The 17,668-nt window shown below is 36.2% G+C and overlaps 2 protein-coding genes, 1 long non-coding RNA gene and 1 pseudogene across 3 annotated transcripts; all 4 read right to left on the bottom strand.

Annotated features, from left to right (window-relative positions):
* The window catches only part of LOC141346827 (glutamate decarboxylase 1-like), an 8,630-nt pseudogene extending 1,785 nt beyond the window's left edge, over nt 1-6,845 (bottom strand).
* Nucleotides 6,846-7,629: 784 nt separating this feature from the next.
* On the bottom strand, nt 7,630-11,056 carry erich2 (glutamate-rich 2). Its single transcript, XM_073851152.1, has 5 exons — nt 10,970-11,056; nt 10,663-10,835; nt 10,516-10,573; nt 10,347-10,418; nt 7,630-8,989 (listed from the first exon to the last, which is right to left on the bottom strand). The coding sequence occupies exons 1-5, from the start codon at nt 10,974-10,976 to the stop codon at nt 8,817-8,819; spliced, it is 483 nt and encodes a 160-aa protein (XP_073707253.1). The 5' UTR covers nt 10,977-11,056; the 3' UTR covers nt 7,630-8,816.
* A 283-nt stretch (nt 11,057-11,339) lies between these two features.
* On the bottom strand, nt 11,340-14,422 carry LOC141346643 (uncharacterized). Its single transcript, XR_012357229.1, has 4 exons — nt 14,298-14,422; nt 13,656-13,692; nt 13,364-13,474; nt 11,340-11,462 (listed from the first exon to the last, which is right to left on the bottom strand). It is a non-coding gene; the product is annotated as an uncharacterized lncRNA (long non-coding RNA).
* A 927-nt stretch (nt 14,423-15,349) lies between these two features.
* Nucleotides 15,350-17,441, bottom strand: LOC141347464 (transcription factor Sp5). Its single transcript, XM_073852482.1, has one exon. It carries the CDS (start codon nt 17,406-17,408, stop codon nt 16,599-16,601), a length of 810 nt encoding a protein of 269 aa, XP_073708583.1. The 5' UTR covers nt 17,409-17,441; the 3' UTR covers nt 15,350-16,598.
* Between the last annotated feature and the right edge of the window lie 227 nt (nt 17,442-17,668).

The following is a 17,668-nucleotide window of genomic DNA, read 5'->3' as shown; positions in this document are numbered from 1 at the left end:
AAATTAATATATATTGCTATATATATATTAATTTTATATATAAATATATCATCCTATATATATATATATACAATTCTACATATATATAAAAATTAAAAAATAAATAAATGTAAAATTTTTAATTCAAATATTTAACTTTCTGTAGCATATATGTACACACAATAGTGTTTGAAAACAGCATCAAGCCTGAGGTTAGTCGTTACCTCGAGCGAACAGGTTGGAGAAAGTCTGTCTCTGCCCGCGTGAATCGCTCGCTGTTGTCGCATGACATCTGGTTCTTGGTGCTCTCCTTGAAGGCACCCACCATCCGATTCTTCTCATCCAGACTGTTGTTCTTCTGCAGGAAACCTGCATCATTACAACACAGGGAAGAATTGCAAAACATATCCTCAGCCTAGATTCTCATGCTAGAGAGAGAAAAAAGTTGTATCTCCAACCAGTTGCTTAACTTGAGCAACTAAACAGCAGGTTCGCTCTCTGATATTTATACCTAAGGGTGATTCCAGTGGTTTGAGTTTTAGTAGGACAGCGCTATTTATGGATTGGTGGAGGTTCAGAGGTGTTACTGGTACTGCCATGACATCAGAGGACATGTAGGGTGTGTGTGTGTGTGTGTGTGTGTGTGTGTGTGTGTGTGTGTGTGTGTGTGTGTGTGTGTGTGTGTGTGTTTGGATCATGAAACGCTGTTGAAACACGGATGAGTTTGGGTCTGTCATCCTTCACAGATTACGCTTGACTGACTAGATGATCCATGCCATTAACTGCCGACAGGCACATTCAATAGACCGAAGCTCCAATCCATCGAGGATGTTTTATTACAGCACCTTACGTGATCATGGACAAACAGGTTTAGGCAAAAAAAAGACCCACTTACGTTATATAACCAGTTTTCTTATATACACTCTTTAAAGGATGTTTTTGCAGTGATGCCATAGAACCATTTTGGTTCTCCAAAGAACCTTTCAGTGAAAAGTTCTTAAAAGAACCATTTGAGAACCTTTTTCGACTATAAAGAACCTTATCTGCATTTGAAAGTTTCCATGGATGTTTAGGGTTCCTCATGGAACCATTGATGTTAATTAGAGAACCTTTATTTTTAAAAGTGATAGTTCCATGCATGAACAACCTTCAAGAATATAATGGGGAAAAAACGTTCTTTAGATTTGGTTCTTTTAAGACCAAAGTGGTTCAACAATGGTTACTTTATTTTTTAAAAGAGTGATAGTTCCATGCATGAACAACCTTCAAGAAATAATGTAAAAAACATTCTTTAGATTTGGTTCTTTTAAGAACAAAGTGGTTCAACAATGGTTACTTTATTTTTAAGAGTGATAGTTCCATGCATGAACAACCTTCAAGAAAATAATGTAAAAAACATTCTTTAGATTTGGTTCTTTTAAGACCAAAGTGGTTCAACAATGGTTACTTTATTTTTTAAAAGAGTGATAGTTCCATGCATGAACAACCTTCAAGAAAATAATGTAAAAAAACATTCTTTAGATTTGGTTCTTTTAAGAACAAAGTGGTTCAACAATGGTTACTTTATTTTTAAGAGTGATAGTTCCATGCATGAACAACCTTCAAGAATATAATGGGGAAAAAACGTTCTTTAGATTTGGTTCTTTTAAGACCAAAGTGGTTCAACAATGGTTACTTTATTTTTAAGAGTGATAGTTCCATGCATGAACAACCTTCAAGAAAATAATGGGGAAACACGTTCTTTAGATTGGTTCTTTTAAGAACAAAGTGGTTCAGCAATGGTGCCTTTATTTTTAGGAGTGTAAGATAAACACAATCGTATACAAAATATGTATATTTTAATTCATTATTCCTACTTTTTATATTATTTTGACTGATTTTATTTATGGAGATTTGCTTAGAGCTACTAAATATGAAACACGGGTCACCGATGGTTGATAAGATTCTAAAGAATATTTCTCAATATTTAAACAGCATATTTCCTCTGAGCATCCGTCTTTCGGTCACAGGGTGCCGGTTATCTCTCTCATTTTGAGCAGGACTATCGCACAATATTATCAGGGAGAGCAGACCCCCGTTAATACCCCCTCTGCCCACCGTGCAGCGCATCTCTCTCATTCAGGCTCGGTTCTGATAAGAGCTAATGTCTATTCGATGCCGTAAATCTTTGGCGATGCGCCGAACATCAATAGGCTACATGGTTTTATTGCGGCTATCAAAATAGATTTTTCTGTTTTTTCTCACGCTAAAGACCAAAGGCTTTTGGGTCTTCACAAGCACGTTAAGCACGTTTATTGCGCGTGCAATTTAAATAAAACACCTCTGATTAAGTAACTGTATAAAATGTGATCCTGATCAAAACCAGTCTTTGTAGCAACAGCCAACAATACATTGTATGGGTCAAAATTATCGATTTTTCTTTAATGCGAAAAATCATTAGGATATTAAGTAAAGATCGTGTTCCATTAAGATATTTTCCAAATTCCCTACCGTAAATATATACACTAAACTAAATTTTTGATTAGTAATATGCATTACCAAAAACTTAATTTTGACAACTATTAATTTTGGCGATTTTCTAAATATTTAGATTTAGATTTTTTTTTGCACCCACAGATTGCAGATTTTTTCAAACAGTTGTATCTTGACCAAATATCAAATATCGGCCAAATATCCTAGCAATACATCAGTGGAAATCGTATTTATTCAGCTTTCAGATGTTGTACATACATGTTTACACACCGAAATAGTTTCTTTGCGTTTTTTTAAATTTAATTTGCGGTTTTTAAATTTATTTTTATTTTTTCAAAATAATTTTCTGCATTAGCTTTTTCAAAAACAAAAAAAAAACAAACAAAAAAAAAAAAAAACCCCGAAACAAATAAATGCATAAAGATGCATAATAAACATACACGAATGCATAAAGAAAGGAAATAAAATTATCTCTGCATTCGCGTACGTTCCATTTATCCTTGTAGTACAAAATAATTTTAATGAGAGTTTTTGTGTTTAACTGCACACTTTTAAAAATAAATGTGCAACATGTGAAACAGAAAGGTTCTTCACACTTTAAAGGTTCTTTATGGAACCATTAAGACAAAACAAGGCATCGTGAAGCACCTTTATTTTTTAAGTGTAGGCTTCAGCACATACATTTTATTATTAATTAGCGTCATTTGTATTTCCAATAATCAGTGCATAAGCATTATTGTTAGTCCTTTTATTGGCTGTGAGGAACTTTGAACATCCATGGGACGTTTCAAATGCAGAAAAGGGTTCTTTATATTCGAAAAAGGTTCTTCAGATTTTTAAAATGGTTCTTTTGGGAACCAAAAATGGTTCTTCTATGACATCACTGCAAAAAGCACCTTTTTTAAGAAATTAAATCTAGTGGATTCTGCCTTGAGAAACGAGAACGAAACGATTTAAAGTTCGCCAGGAGCGATGATGATGGCCACATCCTCCCAGACGTCATCATCCTAAAAACACCCAATCCTCTTCACATCTTTTAGCAGGCTATAAAAAGCAGTGTGGCGTAAAAAGACAAGTTGAGAGAGAGGGAGAGACAGAGAACCACCCACCAGGAAACTAATAGACTAGAGAGAGCAACACCGGCAGCCTTTTTTTCCTCCTGATATATAGAGCTTCGTCGTAGAACAAATCCAGTTACGAATACGAAAAGCTAACCTAAATCTAACTGACCGTGAGAGAATATTTCCATCTATCCAGACCCTGGCTATTTTTATCTTCCCAGGCTGCTTTCGGGCTGATTTCTATTCTTTTGTACGGGAAATAATAATGATGCGAGTGAACAAGGGGTGATACGAGGGAACAAAAGAGTAAGACCTTGTTCACACAGTAGCCTACAGGGTAAATAACAGCTTAGTATGATGGAAACACGCAATGACAGTCACTTGCTCCCTATCTAGGGCACACCTGGCTCAACACAGCAATTGCTAAAGGTGCCCTTGGACTTGATTGAAATGATGTTGGCGACTTGGGAACTTACCACAGATCTTCATGCCCAGTTTCCTCGTGCATCCGTGTGCAACCCCGTACCACGCGTCGCTGGCTAAAACGAGACGTTTGGAGAGCTGTTCAACATCCCATATTTTATGAAATTTATTTTATGCTATGGATGAGAATGTGTGCGCCTAATAAAGCAGGGTCAACATGCATTCACTTAGGTCTTTGCCGGCTGTGTGGCTTTTTTCTTTTCTTTTTTTCTTCTGTGTCTATTTCAGTCTTTTTGAAAGGAATCAATAGAGGCTATCAGAGAGGCAGGCAGCTAATAGATGGTGGCACACATCCGGCAAAGAGGCGGTTTAAAATAAGCGGGCATGAAATGAGGTCTCGGAATTAATTGAGTGAAACGCTTGTGTTTGACTTGCCAGCCGGAATACAGTGAGACTAGAGAAAATGTACCATTCGAAAAACATGAATGGCCTCCAGCGATAGTGACCAGACAGATGCCAATGAAACACGCACTCAACAACATTAAGCATTTTTATATAAAGGTATATGTGCTTGCATGAAATGCAAAAGCAGATTTGTTATTATCATCAACAGTCTGATACAAATTGATCTCATCCTCCGGGGTGGGTTGTGTCTGGAGGCAGATCTAGCTCTATCTGCCCCGGGAGCGCGCTGTCAGTATGAGGCAGAGACAGTGCGCGCCCCTCAGGTCAGTGAGCGTGAGATAGAGCTTGGCAGGGAGATAATGGCAAAACACGCAGAACATACACACACACATAGTAAAACAACACAACATGATTCTTTTAAAAAGCAGTTTTGTAATACTCTAACACTTGCATTTTTTTGTGCATGACTTTTATTTATTTCTACATGCACAGTAAGGTTTATTAAACCCTATCAAATCAATTTCTATGATGCATTTTTTACATCCTGACTCAGGCATTTTAAGTAGCCTATACAAAGGAAATTGTGAATTGGGCTGATGGCGGGTAATTTTTGTAATTACGCTATTAAGGTGGGACTGTTGAGAGCAGACGATGGCTGATTGCTGTTATTTAAGATGACATAAAACGTGCCAAAAATGCAGGACTATTGTTATAAGATCTAGACCGTGATTAACTGCAACACGTAATTTAGGCTCTCATTTGAGAGTAAAATTAAGAATTTAATTTTATTTATCTCCAGATACGAATTCAGACTAAAATCATACGCAGAATGATCAAAAATAACACACATCGTCTGTCTAAGGATCTGTGTTCCTCCACTTTGATCCTGAAATTTAAGAATATGCATTTTGATGACAAAAAACTGATTAGTTATCGTTTTAATATATATCTATCTATCATTTGTCTCTCAAGCTGTGGTGATTTGTCAGCTAATAGACATTTCACACGGTGCTGTGTGTTTTTTAAGGCAGTGATGAACATCGCCACCCCACGGAGTAAACAAGCCAAGTGAAAAACGCGTTATCCAGAGAGACCTACTTGTGGCAGGTTGTCGTAAATTAGCCGTGTTTGGGTCCATATCAGGAGCCGAGGAAGAAGGTGCAGAAGACGCCATCAGTCCTGGAGAAACACCTCGCCGCTTTCAGACTGAAGGGAAAAACCCACACTATATGGAAAATATAAAAAGATACAAAAGTGACGGCACAAATAATACTAAATAAGACTGTCCTATATGTCATATACTGCTTAAGGGATCTCCAAGCATAATTTCACGCATCTGTGATATCCTTTCTGAAATGGCAGTAATTCACTCCCCGTCACGAGGATAATTTGTCTTATACGCCGCGCTTTCAGAAATGCGCTCTGATAGAACGGCGCACATTTTAGTACATCATCCAAAGCGAAGGAAATAAGCAAGACACTTAATAAATAACGAAAAGAACTGTAGGTAAGTTCCGAAAATAACCCGACCTATATAACTTGGTATTTTGGATGGCGGTCCGGTTCTTGTTCTCCAGACGCACCAGCGGCCCCTCTGAGCTCCAGCGCGCAGCAGACCGTGAAGTCTGACTTAATTGGCTCTGTAACGAGGTCTTTAAATCGAATCATTTAAAACGCAGAAATGAAGAATCTGCTCACTTCAAGCACAGCTTAACAAAAGGCGACGAAGTCAGGACAGAAATAATCATTTCGAAGGCACTATTAGTGATGATAAATATGTTTCTTTGTGTTAGATGATTTTTCAGAAGGTCAGAAGCTCAGTTCAAAAAAAAGAAAAGAGTGTAAATGAATAGAAAAAGAAAGAGTGACTTATTGATTTCTCAATTTAGATAATCTTTAAATATCTTCAAATAACGCGCATCAATCACTGTCAGAGTTAGTGAAATATGGTCAAGAAAATCATTGCGTTGCTCATGTGTTAAATTACAGCGTGTTTTCAGATCATTATTTTGCCTGTGCCTGTGCATGTAAGATCACAATATTGGCAGTAACTGGTTTATATATGCACATGCATTTATTATCATCGAATATAAAAAGAATAGATCAGTTGCTGCTCCTCTTCTTTTCCAAATGGTATTATCATCCTTGTATCAGAAGAGAGAAAAAAGGCTTGGATTTAGATCAGAACGCAAAAGGTGAGCGCTTACCTTACGAAGTCACAGGTGTCACAATAAAATCCAGAAAACCAAAGACACACGCAGAATGCTTTCAGACCGCGTGATGTGAGACGCTTGACATCAGAAAACCACAAGAGTGAACAAGAAAATAAAAATCCATCCAGCGGCAATTCTTGATTCGGGGTTTATCCTTTGAAAGGCGAAGGAGAATTTCCCAAATTCACTTGTGCTGTATTTTTCCACTGGGTAATATCCACGGGTTTGTCTCGGGATTATTATATGCAGTCAAGCCCATCAGACACATGAAGTTTAATTCTGCGAGTAAAATATATATATATATATATATATATATATACACGTCAAAATACCGTGGGAGTGAGAACACGGTGAGTGAGAGAAAGAGAGAGAGAGAGAGAGAGAGAGAGAGAGAGAGAGAGGGAGAGACAGTCAGACAGGGAGAGATCACGAACTTTCGTGATGTTATTTCGAATAGAAAATGAAAAAAAAATATTAATTTGACAATATTTTAAGAATCTGTTGATTTATTTAATTGTATGACTTGTGGATCAGCACCTTATAGCAGTTTATAACCTACATGAGACATCTGGAACTAACAACAGCGACATCCACGAGGTGGCAACAGAGAGCAGAACAACTTGAACTTGAATGAAGGATTTTTTGGGCAGCGCCCTGGAAAATCACTTGAGCTGCTTTGTTTATGCCTGTAAGATCGTTTATTTTAACCTCTGCTGATTACGCTTGTTAGTACTGACGACAACTTTTCACTGCTTGTTGTTAATTGTAAGTGCGCAGTATTAGTACAGCATTTTCAGCACCTGGACAGCTCCGCTGGCTCAATACAGGCATTGAAAAGACACTGGGGCTAGTTGTCACGCATTTTTCATTGCAGTCAGTCTTTCTCAGGGTGGGTTTTTTGATATTCATATCTTGTAGGCGCACGTTTTGAGAGCAAAAAAAGTATTTGAACGCAGACTCTTAATGCATTGTGATTTTATTGTGTTCACCTGTGAAAAAATATGATACTGGAAACTTTAGAGAAAAAATGAACGGATTTAACACACAACCACTGCTAGACGAAAAATTTTATAAGTTGTATAATTGGACTTGTACTCAAAATATAGTACATAGAGATGACCTAGTAATCAAACTTAATAGTTTCAGATAAGTGAAGAAATAGTTATTTCTGAATGTTGTTTGAACGTTTAAAACGTCCAGTTTTGAAATGTTAAAATTTTATTCCATTTTATCATTCTGTAAACATAGGAATATTTCGAATGTTCTCTGAAAATTCTAAAACAAGTAGTTACATTTAAAAAAAAAACGTTTCAGGAAAAAAAAAAATCTTCCATGAATGTTAGCCAAAAATAACGTTCCTTAAATGAGGAGCTTTTTAACAACTTTCAAGTGTGACAACTAACCCCGGTTCACACTGTAACACAATATGGTTGTTTTTCCTCCATTAGATGGCGTTATAATGTCCTGCAGATTTCTGAACAACTACAACAAAAAAGTGAAGTAGGAAATAGCTATTTTACAATGTTAAGATATAGAAATTACAATTAACACAGAATATTTAACACAGAAACTTAAATTCCAGCCAGCGTTTGATATAACTTTGCATACATAAAATTATAAGCATATAAACATATTGTTTATGAGCATTAGATGAATGCTACCAGTCAAAAGTTTTTGAACAGTAAGATTAATATTGTTTTAGAAGTCTCAACAATTTTTAAATATTTTTACAATTTAAAATAACTGTTTTCTATTTGAATATGTTTTGAAGTGTAATTTATTCCAGTGATCAAATGTGAATTTTCAGGATCATTACTCCAGTCTTCAGTGTCACATGATCTTTCAGAAAACATTCTAATATGCTGGCTTGCTGTTCAAGAAACATTTTGCAGTATTATTATTATATAATTTGTTTAGGATTCTTTAATAAATATAAAGACCCAAAGATCAGCATTTATATAAATTAAAAATCATTTGTAATGTTATACACCTATACCATTCAAAAGTATATATTTTTTTCTTTTTGGGGGGGAAATAAATTATAGAAATGAATACTTTTATTCAGCAAGGATGTTTTAAATTAATCAGAAGTGATGATAAAACATTTATAATGTAACAAAAGATTTCTATTTCAGATAAATGCTGTTCTTCTGAACCTTCTGTTCATCAAAAAACCTGAAAAACTCGTGTATTAATACTAAAACAATACTGTACGTGATTAGGAGCACTAGATCTGCCAGATTGTTTGTTTGTTGTTCTTCTTTTATGAAGATGATAATGTATCATCTGTGCTGTCAGTGGACTCTTCATCTGTGTCAGAGCTATCTGAGGACTCATCATCATCTTCATCTTCAACATCATCATCATCGTCATCAGATGTGTCATATTCCTCAGATTCATCATCATCATCATCATCATCTGATTCCTCATCCGCTTCTAAAATTAATCATCATATCCAGATAAAGAAGGTGAATTCAACACACTTGAATTTCAAGTCCTTACTCACACATTATTAAAGTTACCCATTTGGAACATTGCTTCTAGTTAATGTTATTTAATAGTCATTCTTGTCTGCAGTGCTTATGAAAACATTTTTGGTTAGTAAGTCATTAAGAGATACATATCGCTATGTTAATTTAAATACCAAAGAGGATGTTTTGTCATAAAAATGTAAATTCTTTAATTTGAAGGTCAAAGCAAAGTAGAACTACCATGTCAAAAATAAACTGATAAACTGAAAATAGATAGATAGATGGAAATATAGATAGATAGATAAAGTGCCTTGCAAAAGTATTCATACCCCTTCATTTTTTTCACGTTTTGTTTTGTTGCAGAATTATGTTAAACTGCTTTAAATTACTTTTTTTTCCACATCAATCTACATCTCATACACCATAATGACAAAGCACAAAAAAAAGGTTTGTAACAACTTTGCAAATGTATTAGAAATAAAAAGCTGAAAAGATACCGTTGCATAAGTATTCATACCTTTTTCTGGGACACTCGAAGTTTATCTCAGGAGCATTCATATTGCTTCTAGATGTTACTACACTTCGAGTGGAGTTAAACTGTGACAAATTCATTTGAATGAGTATGATTTAGAAAGGCACACACCTCTCAGAAAAGGTCTAACAGCTGAAAATGCATATCAGAGCAAAAACCAAGTCCTGAGGTCAAGATAACTGCCTGTAGAGCTCAGTGACAGACTTGCCTTAAGGCAATGATCTAGGGAAGAGTTCAGAAAAAAATCTGCTGCATTGAAGGTTCACAGAAGCATGTAGCCTCCATTATCCATAATGGAAGATGATTGGAACAACTAGGACTCTAGAAAATGTCTGCCAGCCCCCATCCAAGCTGAAAGAGCTTGAGACGGGAAAAGAAGAGGCAAAGAATGGCAGATAATTGCCAAATGCAGATGTGCAAAGCTTGTCACATCATACTCAAAAAGACTTGAGGCTGTAAAGTTGCTTCAACTATGTACTGAGTTAAGGGTCTGAATACTTATGCAATGTACTTATTTCAGTGTTTTATTTTTAATAAATTTGTAAAATTTGCAAATCTGGCTTTTGCGTCGTCATTATTATGGTGTATGGAGTGTAAACTGATGTGGGGAAAAAATAATTTAAAGTAGTTTAACATAATGCTGCAACAAAACAAAATGTGAAAAAAATGAATGAATACTTTTGCAAGGCACTGTAGATAGATAGATAGATAGATAGATAGATAGATAGATAGATAGATAGATAGATAGATAGATAGATAGATAGATAGATAGATAGATAGATAATCTCACCTATCAGTAATTTTTCTTCAATGAGAGGGAGGAAGCTCTTGGCCTCTGAATTTTGTGGCTCATATATTAAAACTAAATTAAAGGAACACATGACAGAGAGATGAAAACATCTGTATCATGATGTGAGAAATGCCAAATATAAACAATACCAATTCAAATGACTACTTACTCATCTGACAGAGCTTCTTGGCAAGTTGGTAATTCTTTGTCATCAGAGCCTGCAGAAACTGGATTCATAGAAACAAAACATAATGTTCATTTAGTCAGTAGTCATTTTCAAACACATCAGATACATGACGCGTCCTAAATGCCTCACCTCTGCAAACAATTCTAGCGGCACGTGTCCTTCGGCGCTCTCATTTCCATCCTCTTCACTCTGTGCCTCATGAGGATCCTGGTCATTTGCAGACAGGACTATTTGAGGGGCCTGGATATGTAGTTCACGGGCACTTTCTGACTGGGCATCGCATTCCCCTTGTTTTTCTAATGCTTCAATAAAAAAAGAAAACGAAAATGGATTTTCGAACGCCATGGACATCACAAAATGCTTCAGAAACAGTGAGACAAATAGCCTAAACAATAAATGTGCTGAAAAGGACTGAAGGATAAAACAGATTCAGTACCTGTCATAATAGGGGGGACCTGTTTAGGTAGTTTATGTCCATGCGTGGTTACATTTCTGAAGGACGGAGCTTTAGAGGCATTATACCCTCTGCTGCTAAAAAAAATGGGCGATAAAAGGTAAACTATTAGAGATCACTGGAGCGAATGAATGCCATCAGCTTCCCTGCTTTATGCATGTACGGCCCATAAACCACATCCCATGCATGACCCAAAGAGCATGCTGACCAGAATACAAAGACACTAATACTCTCAAATTAGAAATAGGCTTGTTTCTGTATTCCTTTCAGTATTGTGCATTCTAAATCTTTAGTATAGAAAACTTGTTGCTTTTAGTTATTATTTTCTGAAATGAAATGCTTTAGTTTTTACCTCTTGGAACTGTGTACTTTCGGTATTCTATTTGAGGTTTCAGGGTTTAGGGAAGGATTTCCCTCTGTCTTTATAGAAGGATCCTGGCCTTCTGACATCTCACTAGGTTTTGCTTTCTGTTGCCTATACAAAACCAAACCCAAAGCATCTAAATGGTGGTTGAAGTGGACCAGTATGATAAAAAATGTTATATATAAGCATTCTTATTTCAAGTAAAACATCACTTGTTGACTAATAGATCCACTGCAGTGAATGGGTGCCGTCAGAATAAGCGTCCAAACAGCTGATAAAAACGTCACAATAATCCACAAGTATTTCACACCACTCTAGCCGATCAATTAACATCTTATAAGAAGTTCACTTCCAGAACAAAAATGTACAGGTATTACATGAATTATAAAGAAATTATTTTTTTGAGGAAAACATTTCAGGACTCCTCTCCATATAGTGGACTTCTATGGTGCCCACGAGTTTGAACTTCCAAAATGCAGTTTAAATACAGCTTCAAAGTGCTCTAACGATTGGTTATTTTCTAAAATAGATCAAAATAGAATAATCTCCCATCTCATTTTCTCCTCCAACTTCAAAATTGTCCTACATCGCTGCAGAAGTACGGAACCAGTGTTTACAAAGTGAACATACAAGGAAGATCAAACAGCCTTTACAAAAAAGGTAAAGGTAAAAATGCAATGTTGGGTGAAGACATAACGTTTGTTATTTGTTTTTATCTCCTGCCTAAATAAAGAGATTTTTAGAGTGCAGACCTTGAGTAGCATTTGAGGTTAAAAAATGTACATAAATTGTAATTCTTTTTTTAGAAAATAACTGATTGTTTTACTAGATAAAACCTAGGATTGTTTAGAGCCCTTTGAAGCTGCATTTAAACTGCACTTTGGAAGTTCAAACTCGGGGGCACCATAGAAGTCCTCTATATGGAGAGAAATCCTGAAATGTTTTCTTCAATAAACAATTTCTTTATGACTGAAGAAAGAAAGACATAAACATCTTGACTGACAAGGAAGAGTAAATTATCTAAACATTTTTGTTCTGGAAGTTTTAAATCATCACTTCTGGCCAGAAGTCCATCCTCTATCGTCTTCTCACATCAAAATCCACCAACATATTTGTGACCCTGGACCACAAAACCAGTCATAAGTCGCTGGGGTATATTTGTAGCAATAGCCAAAAATACATTGCATGGGTCAAAATTTTTGATTTTTCTTTTATGCCAAAAATCATTAAGAAATTAAGTAAAGTTCATGTTCCATGAAGATTTTTTGTAAAATTCCTACTGTAAACATATCAAAATGTAATTTTTGATTTGTAATATGCATTGTTAAGAACCTAATTTGGACAACTTTAAAGGTGATTTTCTCAGTCTTTTTGATTTTTTTTGCATCCTCAGATTTCTGATTTCAAATAGCTGTATCTCGGCCAAATATTGTCCTATCCTAACAAAGCATACATCAATGGAAAGCCTATTTATTGAGCTTTCATATGATGTATAAATCTCAGTTTTGTCAAATTTAACCTTATGACTGGTTTTGTGGTCCAGGGTCACATTTGTTTAGAACGGTTTCTTTAAAACTCTTAAAAAGCAACAGTATGGACTCGTATTTTAGCTGCAAGCAAGAGTTTGAATTTAAAAATATCTTAATGATGCCTTTATTTATTTTTTTACAAACATGAAGCTTTTCGCTTCACAAGATGTTAATTGATGGAATGAAGTGGTGTGGATTGCTTGTGGATTATTGTGATGTTTTTATCAGCTGTTTGGACGGCACCCATTCACTACAGAGGACCCATTGGTAAGCAAGTCATCTAACACTACATTTCCACAAATCCATTCTGATGAAGAAACAAATTCATCTACAGCTTGGATGGTCTGTGGGTGAGTACATTTTCAGCTAATTTTCATTTTTGGGTGGGCTGTTTCTTTAATTAATCTCAGTGCTTTAACATTGACCTGTTGACTGAAAACTGTAAGGACAATCACTGTTATAAAATACCCCTACTGCTTTTACCTAGAGGAACTTGGAGCTTTGAGTTTCATATTTGCTGTCTCAGAGTTTAAAGCGGGACCCTGTCCTTGCGTTGGTCCTTCAGTCTTTCCACTGGGTTTTGCTTTCTGTTGCCTACACAAAATCAAACAAAGCATCTAACACATTTGACATGAACATGTTTTTAAATCAAGTAAAGTGCATTTTATATGCATCCAAAAGACATTTGATCTGAAAATCCAGTCTTAATTGTTCAGGGGTCAGCATTCAAACAATATGAATTCGTAGTGACCTAGTAACACATTTTAAAACCTACTTTGGTTTCCATTCCACTGATTCTTTTGCCACTGGATCTGCAGAACAAAGCAGGTAATGTCATTCACCATTTCCAAAAGAAATATAAACTTTGAGGAAACCAAGACATAGCATTGTCACGTGCATGTAACTGCTAAATGTTAAAAAATGGTTGCTAGACTATATGCTATATGACCCTGAACCACAAAACCAGTCTTAAGTAGCACGGGTAGCAATAGCCAACAATACATTGTAAAATGATATTTTTCTTTTATGCCAAAAATCATTAGGATATTAAGCAAAGATCATGTTCCATTAAGATATTTTGTAAATTTACTACCGTAAATATATCAAAACGTAATTTTTGATTAGTAATATGCATTGCTAAGAACTTCATTTGGACAACTTTAGAGCTGATTTTCTTAATATTTTGATTTTTTTGCACTCTTAGATTCCAGATTTTCAAATAGTTGTATCTCGGCGGCCAAATATTGTCTCAATCCTAACAAACCATTCATCAAAAAGCTAAATTATTCAGCTTTTGAAAAATTCTGATTTTGAAAAATTGACCCTTATGACTGGTTTTGTGGATCAGGGTCACATATGTGTAAATGTATAGATAGATATTAATTCCTGCAAACTAACACCTAATAGATTATTTTACCTGCTGAGCTGCCAATCACTGGTTTTAAAGGTGCAGCCTCCTTGAACAGAAATAGAAAGACAATTTAAAACAATGATCTAAAATTACATATTACAAAAATAGAACAATGAACCGCATCAGATGCCATTGTTTGTCTTATAATTTGTAAGAAAACACAATATTAGTATCAAACTGGAACACGAATGAGCTCCAAATGTAGATTGTCCTGCCACTGACCTTCTCATTGACTTTTGATGAGACTTCTGAGGGCCTTCCAACACACTGTAAACTTATATTCAATAATAAAAAGGACTTTAAATGCTAAAGAAATGCAGACATGGTAAAGTCAAGATATAAAGTTACATTAAGTGCATTCCTATTAATAAAAACTATAAAAATGTACAAAACAATATCGTGTATTCATGTTAAGTTCATGTAAAAATATACCAGAGTCCAGTTTTAAACTGTATAGGCCCTGATGTTATTTTAACATATAGCTAACAGGCCACTTGAGGAAATTAGGTCAGTCGTGATGTACAGTATCTGTAACTCAGGAGTCTGTTGAATTTTTTAAGCGTTGATCTCTATTCTACTGCGACATTTAGAGTGAACAAAGCGAACTATGTATAAAGTAGAAAACAGATATAAACAGTTTGAAAAATAACGTAGAAAATAAGTTACGCAAAACATTTAGGCACAAGCGTTCTTACCTGTTCATCTGTGCGAAGTGTCTAACTTTATTTTTATAAAGAACTATCGACTGTATTTGAGAGCTGAACAGGTAATATTTTTAATAACACCAGTCATAAAATTTTAAACCACAGTAACACTTTTATAAAGTTCCTTTCTACTTTCTGAAGCCTCGTCGCAGTTTGAGAGCACTGGAAGGGTGCAGCGGATAAGCGTCCTGTTTCCATAGCAACTACAGGCGTCACCTCTAAATAATCCGAGCTCAACATGCTCCGTACGGAACGAACGTCTTACGTAACACACGCTACATAGAAAATACAGACACAAAAACCAGTCAGAACGGTCAATTTCTTGAAACGGAGATTTATACATCATCTGAAAACTTAATATATGAACAGAACTGAATTAAACACTTTCCATTTATGTTTGGTTTGTTATGAGAGGATACAACTATTTGAAAATCTGGAATCTGAGGGTGCAAAAAGACCCAAATACTGAGAAAATCGCCTTTAAAGTTGTCCAAATGACGTTCTTAGCAATGCATGTTCTTCCCGAATAAAAATATTACAAATCAAAAATAAGTTTTGATATATTTACGGTAGGAAATTTACAAAATATCTTCATGGTACATGATCTTTACATAATATCCTGATGATTTTTTGGCATAAAACAAAAGTCAATCTGGTTTTGTGGTCCAGGGTCACATATTTTATAGCATAGCATTAATATATTATTAATAGTAATAGTATATACACAACATACTCTTCTACGTAAAAAGCAGTGCACAATAATATAGCCTACACCTTTTTCTTCCCGTGAGAGTGGGCGTGGCCATTTGTAAATTTTATGGGTGTGGCTTCCAGTCTCATCAGCTGGTTTTGCTGCTTGATATTGCAAATTGCTCTGTCTTACAATATTATTTTAATGTATTATCTTAATTATGAGCATTAACAGTTGTATCGTTTACTGCACGTTGTTCTTCTCACCATTTCCCTATAGCGGCTAAGGAACCGGAAGTCTCACCCATATGCAAACTTTCTTGTTAAAGGAAAAGGTGGACATTCCCTTCTTATCTTTGGTCCATAAGGAATTTAACTTTCAAGTTATCAAAAAACGACTAAAATTGTGCATTTCTGGTGTGGTTTAAAAAAAAACAAAAATAGTATACACTTGATATAGCCTAGATGTGTCTTTTTGAAAACAAAGGTTTTTACTTAAGTTAACCTTTTAAGTGCCTGTACAATCCATACTGAAAGGTTAAACTTCATTAGGCCTACTTCAAAAATTTTTAGGGTGAAACAATTTCTGTATAGACACTTAGCCTACCTTAAATTCCTGACGATACAAACGCTTTTAAACATTTATCAGAACGAAAGACACTTACATCCTTGTCACTTTACAAAAAGTAAACCAATTGATGATAGAGCAAATACACAAAAACGTAAAACCACTGTTTTGTCCAACAAATACTGTAATTAATAAAATGTATATACACATGTAGAACATCTAAAAACAAATGTGACAACTTGCCCCAAAATTAAAGATGTTTGAATTTAACAAATTAAAAACACACCCCAACATTTTATATTTACTGAGATGACCAAAAGCGCTCACAAAAAGCATTTGATATGATTAAGACTTTTGCTCGAGAGTTTTATTGGTGTGATCCAGCACGGGAAACAGCGGTCTGTTCTTGCGCATCAGGTGCGTTTTCAGGTGTTTGGCCAGATGGTCGCTGCGCATGAAGCGTTTGGCGCAGTCCGGACAGGTGAAGCGCTTCTCGCCGGTGTGCGTCCGCAGGTGCCGCTGGAGCTCGTCCGAGCGCGTAAAGCTCTTCCCGCAGAACATCCAGCTGCAGACGAACGGCCGCTCACCTGCGTGCCACCTCAGGTGCGCCTTCAGGTGCGACGTCTTGCCGTACACCTTCCCGCAGCCCGGTATGTGGCACACGTGCTGCTTTCTCCTGCCCTTGGTGTCGCTGCTCTTTTGGCAATTGGGGCACATGCACCTCCGGCATCTGCGGGACTTTGAGTGCAGCAGGGTGGCAATCTGAGTCTGGTACTGGCCGACCTCAGGGTGCAGAACCCACTCGCGGGGGATCTGAAAATGATGCACTGAGGAGTGATTGGGGGTGCCAGGGTCCTGCAGGGTCCACCATTGGTCCAAACGTCCGGTGTGCGTGGGTACGTACGTTGAAATAGCACATGCTGACGGACAAGGCGACATTTTCAGGGGTGAGAAGTCATAGTGTTCCGAGGGGGGTGTCAGTGGCATTTCGTAATGTGGATTTAAGGTTTGAAAATGCTGTGAGAATGTTGCATCACTTCTCCAGGGGTGGAAGAGCTTGGGTGGGGAGCCTTCATATGCGATGTGCTGCTGGTGCTCCACAGATCTGGATGCACGGGAGTGGCCGATGCGATTACAGGTGTCTTCCAGCAACATCAAAGGGGATCCCTTAATGCATTCTGGAGTGGAGTTTGGTGTCCGATCCTATGAAATAAAATATCAATACTTAAAACTTAGGTTTGATTGATTCTGGCACTTATTTAGGCGATTTAACCCTTGTGCGTCAAAAATAAAAAAAGTTACACACAGGTGCAAAATGGACAAAAATGTCCATGTCTAAATACTGTCATAAAAATATGATTTATTAATATTTTTTCCACTTTCACTGATGCCGATTTTTTAACCAGCATCTGTTC

This window comes from Garra rufa, chromosome 12, assembly GCF_049309525.1.
Source record: "Garra rufa chromosome 12, GarRuf1.0, whole genome shotgun sequence".
Lineage (NCBI taxonomy): Eukaryota > Metazoa > Chordata > Actinopteri > Cypriniformes > Cyprinidae > Garra > Garra rufa.
This window is presented reverse-complemented; position numbering and strand designations above follow the sequence as displayed.

Bases quoted from the DNA above. Each gene is read 5' to 3' on its own strand.
- erich2 (XM_073851152.1), bottom strand. The intron at 10,419-10,515 runs GTAAGTAGTCAT...CCTTTAATTTAG, and splicing joins CAAGAAGCTCTGTCAGATGA to TTTTAATATATGAGCCACAA. The intron at 8,990-10,346 runs GTGAGATTATCT...GATTAATTTTAG, and splicing joins TGAAGAAAAATTACTGATAG to AAGCGGATGAGGAATCAGAT.
- LOC141347464 (XM_073852482.1), bottom strand. From the start codon at position 17,408: ATGTTGCTGGAAGACACCTGTAATCGCATCGGCCACTCCCGTGCATCC.